Source organism: Haliotis cracherodii, unplaced genomic scaffold, assembly GCF_022045235.1.
Source record: "Haliotis cracherodii isolate W230 unplaced genomic scaffold, xgHalCrac1.p SCAF_9, whole genome shotgun sequence".
NCBI lineage: Eukaryota > Metazoa > Mollusca > Gastropoda > Lepetellida > Haliotidae > Haliotis > Haliotis cracherodii.
The window spans coordinates 6,379,221-6,394,778 of record NW_027266343.1 but is presented as its reverse complement, the minus strand read 5'-3'; the positions used below and the strand labels follow the sequence as shown (position 1 = coordinate 6,394,778).

Below are 15,558 nucleotides of genomic sequence, written 5' to 3'. Positions count from 1 at the left end.
TGCAGGTTGTGAGCAAGTGCAAGTGATATGAGAGGTAGAATCTGATTGGTTAATGAGGGACATAGTGGCGCTACGATCAAGCCTAGAAATTCCAGTCTAGTTCAGCAAGGGTGGAAACCGTACTTTTAGAATCAGTGAACTCCCTTGCCTTGGGAAGATAACAATAACCTGCCCCACCCACTCATGTGTCCTCCATGCAGGCAGGGACATCCTTCACAAAGACCATCATCTCTCCCGCTATGTAACATGGATTTCATACACAACCATATCATATTGGAGTGACACATTGTGAAGCTTGATCCCAGTCTTCAAATCCGATCTTTACGTCCATACGATTCTTCTCTGCAAGATGATCTGAGGTCACCTGCACAGGGAATCACGTCACGTGAACTTTCTAATCAGACAACCAAGGCTTCAAGAGTCTCGGTAGGAGTGAGCTAAGCATGCAGACCAGCATATCTAACATCTCGAAAATACATCTAAAAATGACCAGTTCCGAACGTAAATTATTATTAATTATTATCATTATATCACTGTTTATCTTTTATACGTCCTGTTTCTGAGTGCAATGCCATTGACACCCAAATGAGAGTGCAAGCCAAAGTTCTGAATTGTGAAGAAAAGAAGCTGAATTGTTAAGAAAGTTGACATCCGATTGGCTAAAAAATCAATGAATCATCAATTGAGAATGGGCAGTAACAGTTTGCTCTGGGTTCTCCTGAAGGGGTCATTTATGGCTGCCATTTGATCTACATGCAGAGAGATATCATATGGGAGTAAAACGATCTGATTTGATGATTTGTGCTTGTCCCACAATATTACAATACATTCATTTCTCTAAATGGTCACATGGATGCTATATCATCGCAAAAATGCGACACTGGGATAACTCATTAACAATAAATTTAGGACAACTTAACATGATACTGTTTGTCTCCTTTACAATGCATGATATTCTAATGCCTGGGTAGTCAGTGTGCATAATCGTACAATTATACTGCTCAAAAGAAGTTAAAGAACACCCAATTTGATTGTCTGTTGTAAACGCTGCACTCAGCAATATTCCAGCTATATGACAGCAGTCTAAATAATCGAGTCTGGACCAGACAATCCAGTGATTGACATAATGAGCAATGTCCATGCAATTGGGATACGATGACATGCATCAACCAAGTCAGCGAGCCTGACGACCCGATCCCGTTAGTCGCTTACTTACAACAAGCATAGTCGCCTTTTAGGGAAAGCATGGCTTGTTGAAGAACTATTCTACCCCGGATCTTCACAGGTCTTGGCTGGTAGGTATTGCAGACATTGTACGCACATGGATTGCAGTGAATAATCCACAGATGTACAACATATCGCTTATTGTAACTTAAACAAGTATCACTGTCTCGAAGTTATGTGACATTCGACTCACATGGGTCAGCACACAAACATATGTTATATGCTACCTGAAACAGCAAAACATAAATTAATCTTAAAGAAAACTACACCTCGTTATACAAAACACAATACAATGGACAGAGGGTATAAATATATTGAATGCCCAAAGAAAATCATCAATATCCCATGTGAATGGCTGCTAAAATCATCTGGAGTTAGAGTTAGCAGTGTTACCATATTTCATGGGTGTTCTCGGGTCCTTCATGGGCAGTGGTTACTATGGCAACAAGGTTCCAGTTGTCACCTTATTTTGGTTTGTTCGGGTAAATGAACCACATTTATTTCTTAGACTTCATCCGGAAGACCATGTGTCCAGTGAGTAAATAAACAAAACATTTGATGTATGAAACAACATAATATCGGTACTAAGTTACAAATACTTGTCGACAATGTCTCATTCATTAGTATTCAGTATTAACAAAGGACAAAATATACATAAAATCGTACGGAAGATTTCAATGATTTCTAACTTGCGATTGCATTTTAATCTAACAAAATTGCTATGACAGACACTCTCCGGTGTAAAAACTATGTCACTTTCCCACGCGACAATGAGGTCACTATTCCGTGTGACAATGATGTCACTATTCCGTGTGACAACGATGTCACTATTCCATGTGACAACGATGTCACTATTCCGTGTGACAACGATGTCACTATTCCGTGTGACAACGATGTCACTATTCCATGCGACAACGATGTCACTATTTCGTGTGACAACGATGTCACTATCCCGTGTGACAACGATGTCACTATCCCATGTGACAGCGGAGTCTTCTCTCACCCAGAGATCAACATTATCCTGCTGGGAGGTGTAGACATTTGACACTACAGTTAAACATTCGTACCGTCATTGTTTCCATCAACATCAACATGGATGTCAGCCACATTTGTGATTGTACATATACCCACAATAATATACACGGCTGCAGGAAGCAAAAGCACCTTTCGTATAAAAAAATATATCTCTTATATATTCCTTAATATTGTACACATCATCAACAAGATCTGGCCCCTCAAGACTACCTGGGAACTACCATTGTCAGATGAGGATGCTGGTTGAGAAGATTCACTTCCAACAGTTATTGGCGGATGCTCATGTGTATATAATTGCAATACAAGTAACACTGACAACATTTTCATTTTTGATTCCTCTCATATAATTATCAGTAACAAGCTATCAGTAATCACCAAGGTAACAGACAAGGTTTGTTTCCATGTCAACAGATGTGTTTGTGTTGCACAGTAAAGTAAAATCAACCTTCATGGTCAGTATGTCATCTAGTTATCCCACAGCTGTACAGTATGTCAACTAGTTATCCCACAGCTAGTACAGTATATTAACTAGTTATCCCACAGCTAGTACAGTATGTCAACTAGTTATCCCACAGCTAGTAAAGTATATCAGTTTGTTATCCCAAAGCTGTACAGTATATCAGTTAGTTATCCCACAGCTGTACAGTATGTCAGTTTGTTATCCCACAGCTGTACAGTATGTCAGTTTGTTATCCCACAGCTGTACAGTATATCAACTAGTTATCCCACAGCTGTACAGTATGTCAGTTATCCCACAGCTGTACAGTATGTCAACTAGTTATCCCACAGATGTACAGTATGTCAACAAGTTATCCTACAGCTGTACAGTATGTCAGCTCGTTATCCTACAGCTGTACAGTATATCTCATAGTTATCCACAGCTGTACAGTATGTCAGTTAATTATCCAAGAGCTGCACAGTATGTCAGTTAGTTATTCCACAGCTGTACAGTATGTCAGTTAGTTATCCCACAGCTGTACAGTATGTCAGTTAGTTATCCAACAGCTGTACTGTATGTCAGTTAGTTATCCCATAGCTGTACAGTATGTCAGTTTGTTATCCCACAGCTGTACAGTATGTCAGTTAGTTATCCCACAGCTGTACAGTATGTCAGTTAGTTATCCCACAGCTGTACAGTATATCAACTAGTTATCCCACAGCTAGTACAGTATGTCAGTTAGTTATCCCACAGCGGGTACAGTATGTCAGTTAGTTATCCCACAGCTAGTACAGTATATCAGTTTGCTATCCCACAGCTGTACAGTATGTCAACTAGTTATCCCACAGCTAGTACAGTACATCAGTTTGTTATCCCACAGCGGGTATAGTATATCAGTTAGTTATCCCACAGCTGTACAGTATGTCAACTAGTTATCCCACAGCTAGCACAGTACATCAGTTTGTTATCCCACAGCTGTACAGTATATCAACTAATTATCACACAGTATATTAACAGCTATCCCATGACATGACGTTGGCAGTAACAGTGTAGATGTTGCTGGTTTGCGACAACTCCTGTCTCAGGTGTTGCAGGGGTGGCCCAGGTTCAAGTACTCCATCAAGCAGCCCATGGCTCCGAAGTAGCCCTGAAAACACAGAACACCATCAGATAGAACATCATCAGAAAGAAAATCATCAGATAGAACACCATCAGATAGAACACCATCAGACAGGTATCTCTCCAGTCCTGGAAACACAGAATATCATCAGATAGAACATCATCAGATAGAACACCATCAGATAGAACCCAATCAGACAGATATCTCTCAAGCCCTGTAAACATAGAACATCATCAGATAGAACACTATCAGATAGAACACCATCAGATAGGACCCCATCAGACAGAACCCCATTAGATAGAACATCATCAGATAGAACATCATCAGACAGGTATCTCTCCAGTCCTGGAAACACAAAATATCATCAGATAGAACATCATCAGACAGAACCCCATCAGACAGATATCTCTCAAGCCCTGAAAACATAGAACATCATCAGATAGAACACCATCAGATAGAACACCATCAGATAGAACACCATCAGATAGAATCCCATTAGACAGAACCCCATCAGGCAGCCCATAGCTCCGAAGTAGCCCTGAAAACACAGAATATCATAAGATAAAACCCCATCAGACAGGTATCTCTCAAACCCTGAAAACACAGAACAGCATCGCACACAAAGAGACATGCATCTTAAAGCCCTTGAAACACAGAACACCATCAAATCGAACACCAAGAGACAGGTATCTGCCAGCCCTGAAAACCTACACAGAATGTGGGCAAATAGAACATCAACACACAGGTATCTATAATCCCTGGAAATAGCCATGAAACGCCATTAGACAGAACACCATCAGATAGGAATACACCAGGTCTGGGAACATACACAGACTGCCATCTACACAGAACTGTCTACCTCTTGCTGCTACTGACCTCATGCTCCAGGAAGAGAGCCTTGAGCGACCCCCTCGACCAGAAGTCCATCGCATAGGCCAGCAGCTTCATCGAGATCGTGTTCACTCGCAGGAAGTTCCCCACAAACACCACACGCTCGATTTTCTGAAAGATAATGTATTTGCTACAACGACGTAGGCATTTTCTAAACCTAAAGCGAGTAACACACTGAAATTTTCTTTTGCAATCAATAATATTCCAGTACTATTTCGACAGTTCAGACCAGGTACACCAGTTTGGGTGTTGTTTATCGCCGCACTCAGCAATATTCCAGCAATATGACGGTGGTCTGTAAATAATCGAGTCTGGACCAGACAATCCAGTGATTGACATTATAAGCATCGATCTACGCAATTGGGATGCCAAGTAATCAAGTCTGACCATCTGATCCTGTTGGTTGGCGCTTACATGCAGGGTTGCTGGAGACCAATTCTAACCCTGTGTAACAGGCTGAAACATCCCCTGGCCAGTTTTCCCCGGCGAAATCAAGTGCAGGGAAGATCTAGCCTTGGTTAAACCATCCCCATCTTATTTTGAGTTAATCTGAAATCCAGTGGAGGGAGTCTAAAGTAGGGGAGGATCTGGACAAGGCTGAACCTTCCCCATCAAAGATAAGTTGAACTTGCCATGGGATCTTCACTGGTCGGCAAACTAGTGATTGGCGGTGATACCCATCAGCAGGGTAGATCTGGGATTCTGGCATTCCTAAGGGAGGCAACACCACACTGGAACTGCTCACAGATAATATACCCAATCCTCATTAGCCAACTCTGAGTTGTCATGCCAAGCATTGCCTAGGATCCTATTCTGCCATTGACTAAACAAAGGAGTTTCAGTCCCGGGGCAAGCATCTCAGGGTAGTGAGACTATGCAACTAACATAATTCCCAGCCAACTCATTGGTCTCTTCTGCTTGAGAGTTAACTGACTATTAAAGTCCAGTTTCCACCCTTGCCGAACTAGACACATATTATGGAGTTACATTTTGGCTGGACTAACGAGTTTATGCATAGTCCAATCAAAATCGCGCACCAATATCGAAATCCAGTTCGTAAACTGTCGTGCAGATTTCGGTCGATTGCAGGATTTGCAAAGCATGTGCACCGCCATCTCTTGTCAACAGTTATGTTTCAAATCATTTCATGTTTTTAATCAAGGTGCTCATGTGATTTGATGCATTTCGCGATGTAAGACCCGTTTTATCACAATATAGATCTTGATTATCGATCAGATCGTCCTGACTGGGCGCCACCATATTGGGTGAAGCAAACGCAAGTGAAACGAGAGGTGGAATCTCACTGGTCCATAGGAGAGGCTTAGAGGAGACATAAATGGTCATAGCCACTGGTGGCGCTACGATCGAGCCCAGTAATTCCAGCCTAGTTCGGCAAGGGTGGAAACTGGACTTTTAAAGTCAGTTAACTCTCTTGCTTCGGGAAGATGCATATGGGCTACTGACTGACCTCGGTGACAGCACACATGCGTGCTATGGAGCCAATGTTGTTGGTGATGGTAACCAGCGTAGCCTTGGCCAGATCAGCCCTTGAAGCCGTCTCCCTCCTGTCCTTGCTCATCATCTGGCCAAAGCTGGAATACAGTGAAGTAAGGGTGACAATGGTTGATATCAAACGATCAGACCTATCTACTAAGACTGTCCCCTATCTACCAATTTTGGCCCCTATCTACCAACACTGGCCCCCATCTACCAACACTGGCCCCTATTTACCAACACTGTCCCCGATCTACCAGCACTGGCCCCTATTTACCAACACTGTCCGCTATCTACCAACACTGTCCCCTATCTACCAACAGTGGCCCCTATCTACCAGCACTGTCCCCGATCTACCAACACTGGCCCCTATCTACCAACACTGGCCCCTATCAACCAACACTGGCCCCTATCTACCAACACTGGCCCCTATCAACCAACACTGGGCCCTATCTACCAACACTGGCCCCTATCAACCAACACTGGGCCCTATCTACCAACACTGGCCCCTATCTACCAGTGCTGTCCCCTATCGACCAACACTGTCCCCTATCTACCAGTGCTGGCCCCTATCGACCAACACTGTCCCCTATCTACCAGTGTTGTCCCTTATCTACCAACAGTGCCCCCTATCTACCAACACTATCCCCGATCTACCAACACTGGCTCTTATCTACCAACACTGTCCCCATCTACCATTGCTGTCCCCTTTTGTACCAACACTGTCCCCTACCTACCAGTACTGGCCCCCATCTACCAGTGCTGTCCCCTATCTACCAGTATTGTCTACTATCCACCAACACTGGCCCCTATCTACTAGTGTTGTCCCCTATCTACCAGTGCTGTCCCCTATCTACCAACACTGTCCGCTATCTACCAGTGTTGTCTACTATCTACCAGTGCTGGCCCCTATCTACCAACACTGGCCCATATCTACCAGTGCTGGCCCCTATCTACCAACACTGGCCCCTATCTACCAACACTGGCCCATATCTACCAGTGCTGTCCCCTATCCACCAACACTGGCCCCTATTTACCAACATGGTACCCTCTCTACCAGTGCTGTCCCTTATCTACCAACACTGGCCCCTATCTACCAATGCTGGCCCCTATCTACCAGTGTTGTCCCCTATCTACTATTGCTGTCCCCTTTCCACCAACACTGTCCACAATCTGCCAGTGCTGTCCCCTATCTACCTATCTACCAATGCTGGCCCCTATCTACCAGTGTTGTCTACTATCTACCAGTGCTGGCCCCTATCTACCTATCTACCAACGCTGGCCCCTATCTACCAGTGTTGTCCCTTATCTACCAACAATGTCCCCTATCTACCAACACTATCCCCGATCTACCAACACTGGCTCTTATCTACCAACACTGTCCCCATCTACCATTGCTGTCCCCTTTTTACCAACACTGTCCCCTACCTACCAGTACTGGCCCCCATCTACCAGTGCTGTCCCCTATCTACCAGTGCTGTTCACTATCTACCAGTATTGTCTACAATCTACCAACACTGGCCCATATCTACCAGTGTTGTCCCCTATCTACCAGTGCTGTCCCCTATCTACCAACACTGTCCCCTATCTACCAGTGTTGTCTATTATCTACCAGTGCTGGCCTCTATCTACCAACAATGGTCCCTATCTACCAGTGCTGTCCCCTATCTACTAACACTGGCCCCTATCTACCAGTGTTGTCTACTATCTACCAGTGCTGGCCTCTATCTACCAACAATGGTCCCTATCTACCAGTGTTGTTCCCTATCTACTAACACTGGCCCCTATCTACCAACATGGTACCCTCTCTACCAGTGCTGTCCCCTATCTACTATTGCTGTCCCCTTTCCACCAACACTGTCCACAATCTGCCAGTGCTGTCCCCTATCTACCTATCTACCAATGCTGGCCCCTATCTACCAGTGTTGTCTACTATCTACCAGTGCTGGCCCCTATCTACCAACACTGGCCCCTATTTACCAGTGCTGTCCCCTATCTACCAGTGCTGTCCCCTATCTACCAGTGCTGTTCCCTATCTACCAACACTGGCCCCTATCTACCAACACTGGCCCCTATCTACCAACATGGTACCCTATCTACCAGTGCTGTCCCTTATCTACCAACACTGGCCCCTATCTACCAGTGTTGTCCCCTATCTACTATTGCTGTCCCCTTTCCACCAACACTGGCCCCTATCTACCAACGCTGGCCCCTATCTACCAGTGTTGTCCCCTATCTACCAACGCTGGCCCCTATCTACCAGTGTTGTCCCCTATCTACCAACGCTGGCCCCTATCTACCAGTGTTGTCCCCTATCTACCAGTGTTGTCCCCTATCTACCAACGCTGGCCCCTATCTACCAACACTGGCCCCTATCTACCAGTGTTGTCCCCTATCTACCAGTGTTGTCCCCTATCTACCAGTGTTGTCCCCTATCTACTATTGCTGTCCCCTTTCCACCAACACTGTCCACAATCTGCCAGTGCTGTCCCCTATCTACCTATCTACCAATGCTGGCCCCTATCTACCAGTGCTGTACCTGCTGGCTACAGTTTCCCCCTTCAGGTTGAACTTGTCATAGTCGCCGCCGTAGATGTCCCGCACCAGTTTGTCCACCTTTGTGGCGTCTCCCTCAGATGCCAGCTGGATGGCGTCCTCAAACGTCTCACAGTTTGTCAGCAGACAACACAAACCCAGGAATGTTCCACCTCCCAGACTAAAAGAGAAGGTCGACAGGCTGAACAGCAGGTAATGTAATAATTGATGTTGACATCTCTTTAAAATATCTACACAAACAAGCAGCACAGAAATAAGTATCCTGGTACCTGACACTCTCCTGTACTCAGAAGGGGACTGGACAGCCAAGTACCTGATCCCTGACTTGTAGACATACACACCTGGTGCCTGACACTCTCCTGTACTCAGAAGGGGACTTGACAGCCATGTACCTGATCCCTGACTTGTAGACACACTCACCTGGTACCTGACACTCTCCTGTACTCAGAAGGGGACTTGACAGCCATGTACCTGATCCCTGACTTGTAGACATACACACCTGGTGCCTGACACTCTCCTGTACTCAGAAGGGGACTTGACAGCCATGTACCTGATCCCTGACTTGTAGACATACACACCTGGTGCCTGACACTCTCCTGTACTCAGAAGGGGACTTGACAGCCATGTACCTGATCCCTGACTTGTAGACATACACACCTGGTGCCTGACACTCTCCTGTACTCAGAAGGGGACTGGACAGCCAAGTACCTGATCCCTGACTTGTAGACATACACACCTGGTGCCTGACACTCTCCTGTACTCAGAAGGGGACTTGACAGCCAAGATGCTGACTCCTGATCTGATATTCACAACGAGGTAGGGATACAGATTCCTGTAGTTGAAAGGGACCTGACACTCTCCTGAACTAAGAAGGAGACTGGACAGCCAAGAACCTGATCCCTGACTCGTAGACACACTCACCTGGTACCTGACACTGTCCTGAACTAAGAAGGAGACTGGACAGCCAAGTACCTGATCCCTGACTTGTAGACACACACACCTGGTACCTGACACTCTCCTGAACTAAGAAGGGGACTTGACAGCCAAGTACCTGATCCCTGACTTGTAGACACACACACCTGGTACCTGACACTCTCCTGTACTCAGAAAGGGACTTGACAGCGAAGTACCTGATCCCTGACTTGTAGACACACTCACCTGGTACCTGACACTCTCCTGAACTAAGAAGGAGACTGGACCGCCAAGTACCTGATCCCTGACTTGTAGACACACGCACCTGGTACCTGACACTCTCCAGAACTAAGAAGGAGACTGGACAGCCAAGTACCTGATCCCTGACTTGTAGAAACACTCACCTGGTACCTGACACTGTCCTGTACTCAGAAGGGGACTTGACAGCCAAGATGCTGACTCCTGATCTGATATTCACAACGAGGTAGGGATACAGATTCCTGTAGTCGAAAGGGACCTGACACTCTCCTGAACTAAGAAGGAGACTGGACAGCCAAGTACCTTATCCCTGACTCGTAAACACACTCACCTGGTACCTGACACTGTCCTGAACTAAGAAGGGGACTTGACAGCCAAGTACCTGATCCCTGACTTGTAGACACACACACCTGGTACCTGACACTCTCCTGTACTCAGAAGGAGACTGGACAGCCAAGTACCTGATCCCTGACTTGTAGACACACACACCTGGTACCTGACACTCCCCTGTACTCAGAAAGGGACTGGACAGCGAAGTACCTGATCCCTGACTTGTAGACACACTCACCTGGTACCTGACACTCTCCTGAACTAAGAAGGAGACTGGACAGCCAAGTACCTGATCCCTGACTTGTAGACACACGCACCTGGTACCTGACACTCTCCTGAACTAAGAAGGAGACTGGACAGCCAAGTACCTGATCCCTGACTTGTAGACACACGCACCTGGTACCTGACACTCTCCTGTACTCAGAAGGGGACTTGACAGCCAAGTACCTGATCGCTGACTTGTAGACACACACACCTGGTACCTGACACTCTCCTGAACTAAGAAGGAGACTGGACAGCCAAGTACCTGATCCCTGACTTGTAGACACACACACCTGGTACCTGACACTCTCCTGTACTCAGAAGGGGACTGGACCGCCAAGTACCTCATCCCTGACTTGTAGACATACACACCTGGTACCTGACTCTCTCCAGAACTAAGAAGGGGACTGGACAGCCAAGTACCTGATCCCTGACTTGTAGACACACGCACCTGGTACCTGACTCTCTCCAGAACTAAGAAGGGGACTGGACAGCCAAGTACCTGATCCCTGACTTGTAGACACACACACCTGGTACCTGACACTGTCCTGTACTCAGAAGGGGACTGGACCGCCAAGTACCTGATCCCTGACTTGTAGACACACACACCTGGTACCTGACACTCCCCTGTACTCAGAAGGGGACTTGACAGCCAAGTACCTGATCCCTGACTTGTAGACATACACACCTGGTGCCTGACACTCTCCTGTACTCAGAAGGGGACTGGACCGCCAAGTACCTGATCCCTGACTTGTAGACACACACACCTGGTACCTGACTCTCTCCAGAACTAAGAAGGGGACTGGACAGCCAAGTACCTGATCCCTGACTTGTAGACACACACACACACCTGGTACCTGACACTCACCTGGTACCTGATGATATCCCTGACTTGTAGACACACTCACCAGGTAGGGGTGATATACCTGACACTCTCCAGAACTAGGAAGGGGACTGGACAGCCAAGTACCTGATCCCTGACTTGTAGACACACTCACCTGGTACCTGACACTCTCCTGTACTCAGAAGGGGACTTGACAGCCAAGATGCTGACCCCTGATCCAATATTGACAACGAGGTAGGGATACGGATTCCTGAAGTCGAAAGGGACCTTCTGACAGAGCTGGGAGTTGCCTGGGTCGGTCCAGTAGTAGCACTCGAAGGAGGGGTTGAAGCGGTCGATGTAGTGGATGCCCTTTAGGAGGCACTCAAGCTCGTCATATTTGTGCAGGCGAAGACTCACCATCTGTGGGAGAAAATACAGGTATGAATTAATATTATCAAACTGATATGTTCTGGTCATAGATCTAGCATACCCTACACCATAGATATACCGTATTTGACGTAATAAGCGCCCCGCTCTAATAAGCGCCCATGGCGGTATTTGCTTATATATTGGCTAGTGAACAATCCCAATTAGCACCCCTTCCGATTGATCAATGTTCACAATACTTACTTATTCGCGTACAATACACACTCCTGTGTTATATGCACCTGTAGTTATGGGCAATTAAATTCTAGAAAAATATATCTGTCGTACATAAACATTTCAGGCTGTCAGCATAAACCACGTATCTATCTTTCAACTCTGTTTTTTTCACCAAAATAATATTCTAATAAGTATACGGTACCTACATAAATATGCCCTTGCCACAAATACAGGCGCAAACTCTCAGCTGTCAATAACAACCACTGATGTAATGCTGGTACCCCTATATGCAAAGGGTTATTGTTAAATGGAAGGCTATCTATAGGAGCATTATCCCATATCTGTATCCCATATCTGATTTCTCCATCTTCTGTGTCTACAGCTTCATCAGCCCAGCAGGGGGCATGGGTGGCCCAGTCGTCTAAGGTGCCGCGATTCGCTGTGCAGAGTTGAGTCCCTTGGGCACGCCAGAAACCTATGATTGTGGTTTCGAATCCCTGTTCGCCCCAATTATATTTCTATTTTGGTTTGTCAGCACCATACCCGTGCTCGTGGGTTTCACCGAAGTGGTAAACGTCTGAGACCTGCATAACTTCGGGCTTTCCTCCCACATTAAGCTGACATGCCGTGATATAACTGGAATAATGTTAAAAGCGGCGTTAAACCCAACTCACCCACTCACTCATCAGCCCAGCTCACCTTATAAAAGTCCTCCTCGAACTTGTAAGCTCCTCCTCCGGTGGCACAGATTGCACTAGATAAACTGGAAAAGTTCTTGGATTTTGCTAGATCAATAAAAGCGTACATTTCTGAGGTGGGGAAACGTATAAAGTGCAGGGATCCACGTCTGTTTCCTATCACTTGGTTGGGCATTTCAAGATGGACGTCTCTGATCCCTGTCTTGCCGTATGCGACATTCCCCGTCAAATAGCGGCGGATAGTCCGCAGTGTCTCCACTTCCTCTTGCTCCTCGCTGGCTGCGATGTCTCGTGGCTCAAAGTACACCAGCTTCGTCAGTGTCCCGCCGATGTCCATGCCGAACCATGGCATCGCTGAAACAAACACAGGAAGGTGAGAAGAGTCAGCATGGAGTGAGTGAAGGAGGAAGGGTGCTGGTTGGGAAAGAGGGTGTTCATAAGGATGTGAACGAGTGAGTGAAGAAGGGAGGGTGTTGGTTGGGAAAGAGGGTGTTCATAAGGATGTGAACGAGTGAGTGAAGAAGGGAGGGTGTTGGTTGGGAAAGAGGGTGTTCATAAGGATGTGAACGAGTGAGTGAAGAAGGGAGGGTGCTGGTTGGGAAAGAGGGTGTTCATAAGGATGTGAACGAGTGAGTGAAGAAGGGAGGGTGTTGGTTGGGAAAGAGGGTGTTCATAAGGATGTGAACGAGTGAGTGAAGAAGGGAGGGTGCTGGTTGGGAAAGAGGGTGTTCATAAGGATGTGAACGAGTGAGTGAAGAAGGGAGGGTGCTGGTTGGGAAAGAGGGTGTTCAAAAGGACATGAACGAGTGAGTGAAGGAGGGAGGGTGCTGGTTGGGAAAGAGGGTGTTCATAAGGATGTGAACGAGTGAGTGAAGGAGGGAGTGTGTTGGTTGGGAAAGAGGGTGTTCATAAGGATGTGAACAGCCTGTCAAAAAAGGATTCCTAACATGAGCAACATTCTACATCATCAACATTATTGAGGCATGACAATACTACTATCTGTTTGGCTCCAAATAAGAACGATAAGTTCGAAAATATCTCAAAATCGAGAAGAGTGAAATTCCAACCAAATCAAATAATTACCTGTATCGACATTTTCCCTTATTCTTAGCCTGTGCTGAATACCTAACTTACCGGCAGTGTTTAACAGGGAGGCCATGCTGGCATGTGTGCTCAGTGTCTGCTATTAGAGGTCTGCCCTAACATGGCAGAGGTGTTATTCAAATGAGTTCATATATAAACATGATAAAGATATAAAGATATATGCAGAACTCACTCAAACAGATCATAAAAACTTCAATATGAAACTGCGAGTAGGAGGGGGAGGGGGAGGAGTGGGGGGGGGGGGGGGGGGGGGGAAGGTGCAACAATATGATAGTCTCTCATTCTGGAAATCAAACACAAAATTTGTGATAGGGCTGGGAGGGGTATCACGGGTACTCGGATCGGGTGGGTTCTGAGTAGTACCCGTGTACCCTCAGGACCTTTGGCCCCGTGGTTAGTCATGTTAGACATATTGATTAATGATAATAACAATAAAACAACATTACAAGTCGCTGACATTTGAATTTCTTTCTGTCTATGTATGCCTTGACTTTTATACATCTGAGGAAAGATATAGCTTAAGTCAACTCCAACGTATGCATGATCAGGTTGTTTTATATGAGTATCTCAAAACAGTTTTTGCCATGGCTCCATCCACATCCTCAATCGAGTGACTGTAGACAAGATCACAGAAGTTGATGATGTTTCACGATGTGTCTCCATGTCAGGTTGACTCAGACCTTAGTACTCGAAATGTAACGTTTTCTACATGAAGACACAACATCTTTTATGTCGACCCAACGATTCATCTTGGATTCAAAACAAAGTGCCCTTAATTGCAAATGGGGGAAAAATCATTTTTTAGTTCAAATTGGGATTTCTTTAAAATTCTTATTTTCCTATATTCTCAGGTATTTTAACATTGCAATAATGGAAAAATAAGCACAAAAGCGTCTTCCTCTTCATTGGTGTTATTATCGGTAACATACAGTTACCTCCATCACTTACCTCTGCAAAGCTATAACATTAGTCATAACTATTGTGACTACTGACACGAATTGGGAAACGCTTAATTCCAGTTAGGAGAACTTATACTGATATTCACTCCATACTTAGGGGACCGCCTCCGTGGTCTAATGGTAGAGTGACCGCCCGGAGAGCGGAAGGTCCAGGCTTCGATCCCTGGCCGCGTCATACCAAAAGATGTTAAAAGATGGTACTTGTTGTTACCCTGTCTGGCGCTCAGTATTAAGGAGCTAAAACAAGGACTGGTCGGCTCGGGGTCAGTATACAGTGTCTGAGTGGGGTATTCATGCGGCATGGTATCTCAGTGGGCTAGCACTATAAATCAGGATCAGTCCAGACTATTTCAAGCAGCCACACACACGTGCATGCACTTCGCTATATAAGTGCAATAATCTTGAATGCGACGTTAAACCCCATTTCACCTCACCATACTTAGGGGACGAATATCATCCTCTGAAAAAGTCTGGATAACCTCCTATGCTTTACTTAAGTATTATTCATACAAAGTTTTCAGACATGTTCATATGAATGAGAACTAGACTAGTTCATTTCATCATATCATTATTCTGTACTTCTTTCAATATCAAATGCAGAGGTCAAGTTAAAACTTGTCGAAAAGGCTGATATTAGAAGGTTTCATGAAGCAAGTTTTTAATATTTGAACACCAAGTGTTTGACCCAAGCTGAAATCTTGGGAGATGTCGATACAGTGTCCAAAATACCTGCTGCCCACTGCCTCGTAACATTTCTCTCAGGAAAGATGAAATTTTTCCAACATGTCTGACTGTCCCGTAGGAAAGTTCATTGCGACACAGACAATGATGAGACATTTATATATGAG

The 15,558-nt window shown here is 45.6% G+C and overlaps 1 protein-coding gene across 1 annotated transcript in view; it reads right to left on the bottom strand.

Annotated features, from left to right (window-relative positions):
* Nucleotides 1–280: 280 nt before the first annotated feature.
* Nucleotides 281–15,558, bottom strand: part of LOC139452656 (pantothenate kinase 3-like) — a 36,921-nt gene continuing 21,643 nt past the window's right edge. Inside the window, exons 2-7 of the mRNA XM_071234195.1 lie at nucleotides 12,649–13,001; nucleotides 11,519–11,766; nucleotides 8,743–8,919; nucleotides 6,178–6,301; nucleotides 4,695–4,820; nucleotides 281–3,845 (exon numbers count right to left, since the gene is read on the bottom strand). Coding sequence (XP_071090296.1) covers nucleotides 3,780–3,845; nucleotides 4,695–4,820; nucleotides 6,178–6,301; nucleotides 8,743–8,919; nucleotides 11,519–11,766; nucleotides 12,649–13,001 — 1,094 coding nt within the window. The 3' untranslated portion in view covers nucleotides 281–3,779. The remainder of the gene's footprint in view (nucleotides 3,846–4,694; nucleotides 4,821–6,177; nucleotides 6,302–8,742; nucleotides 8,920–11,518; nucleotides 11,767–12,648; nucleotides 13,002–15,558) is intronic.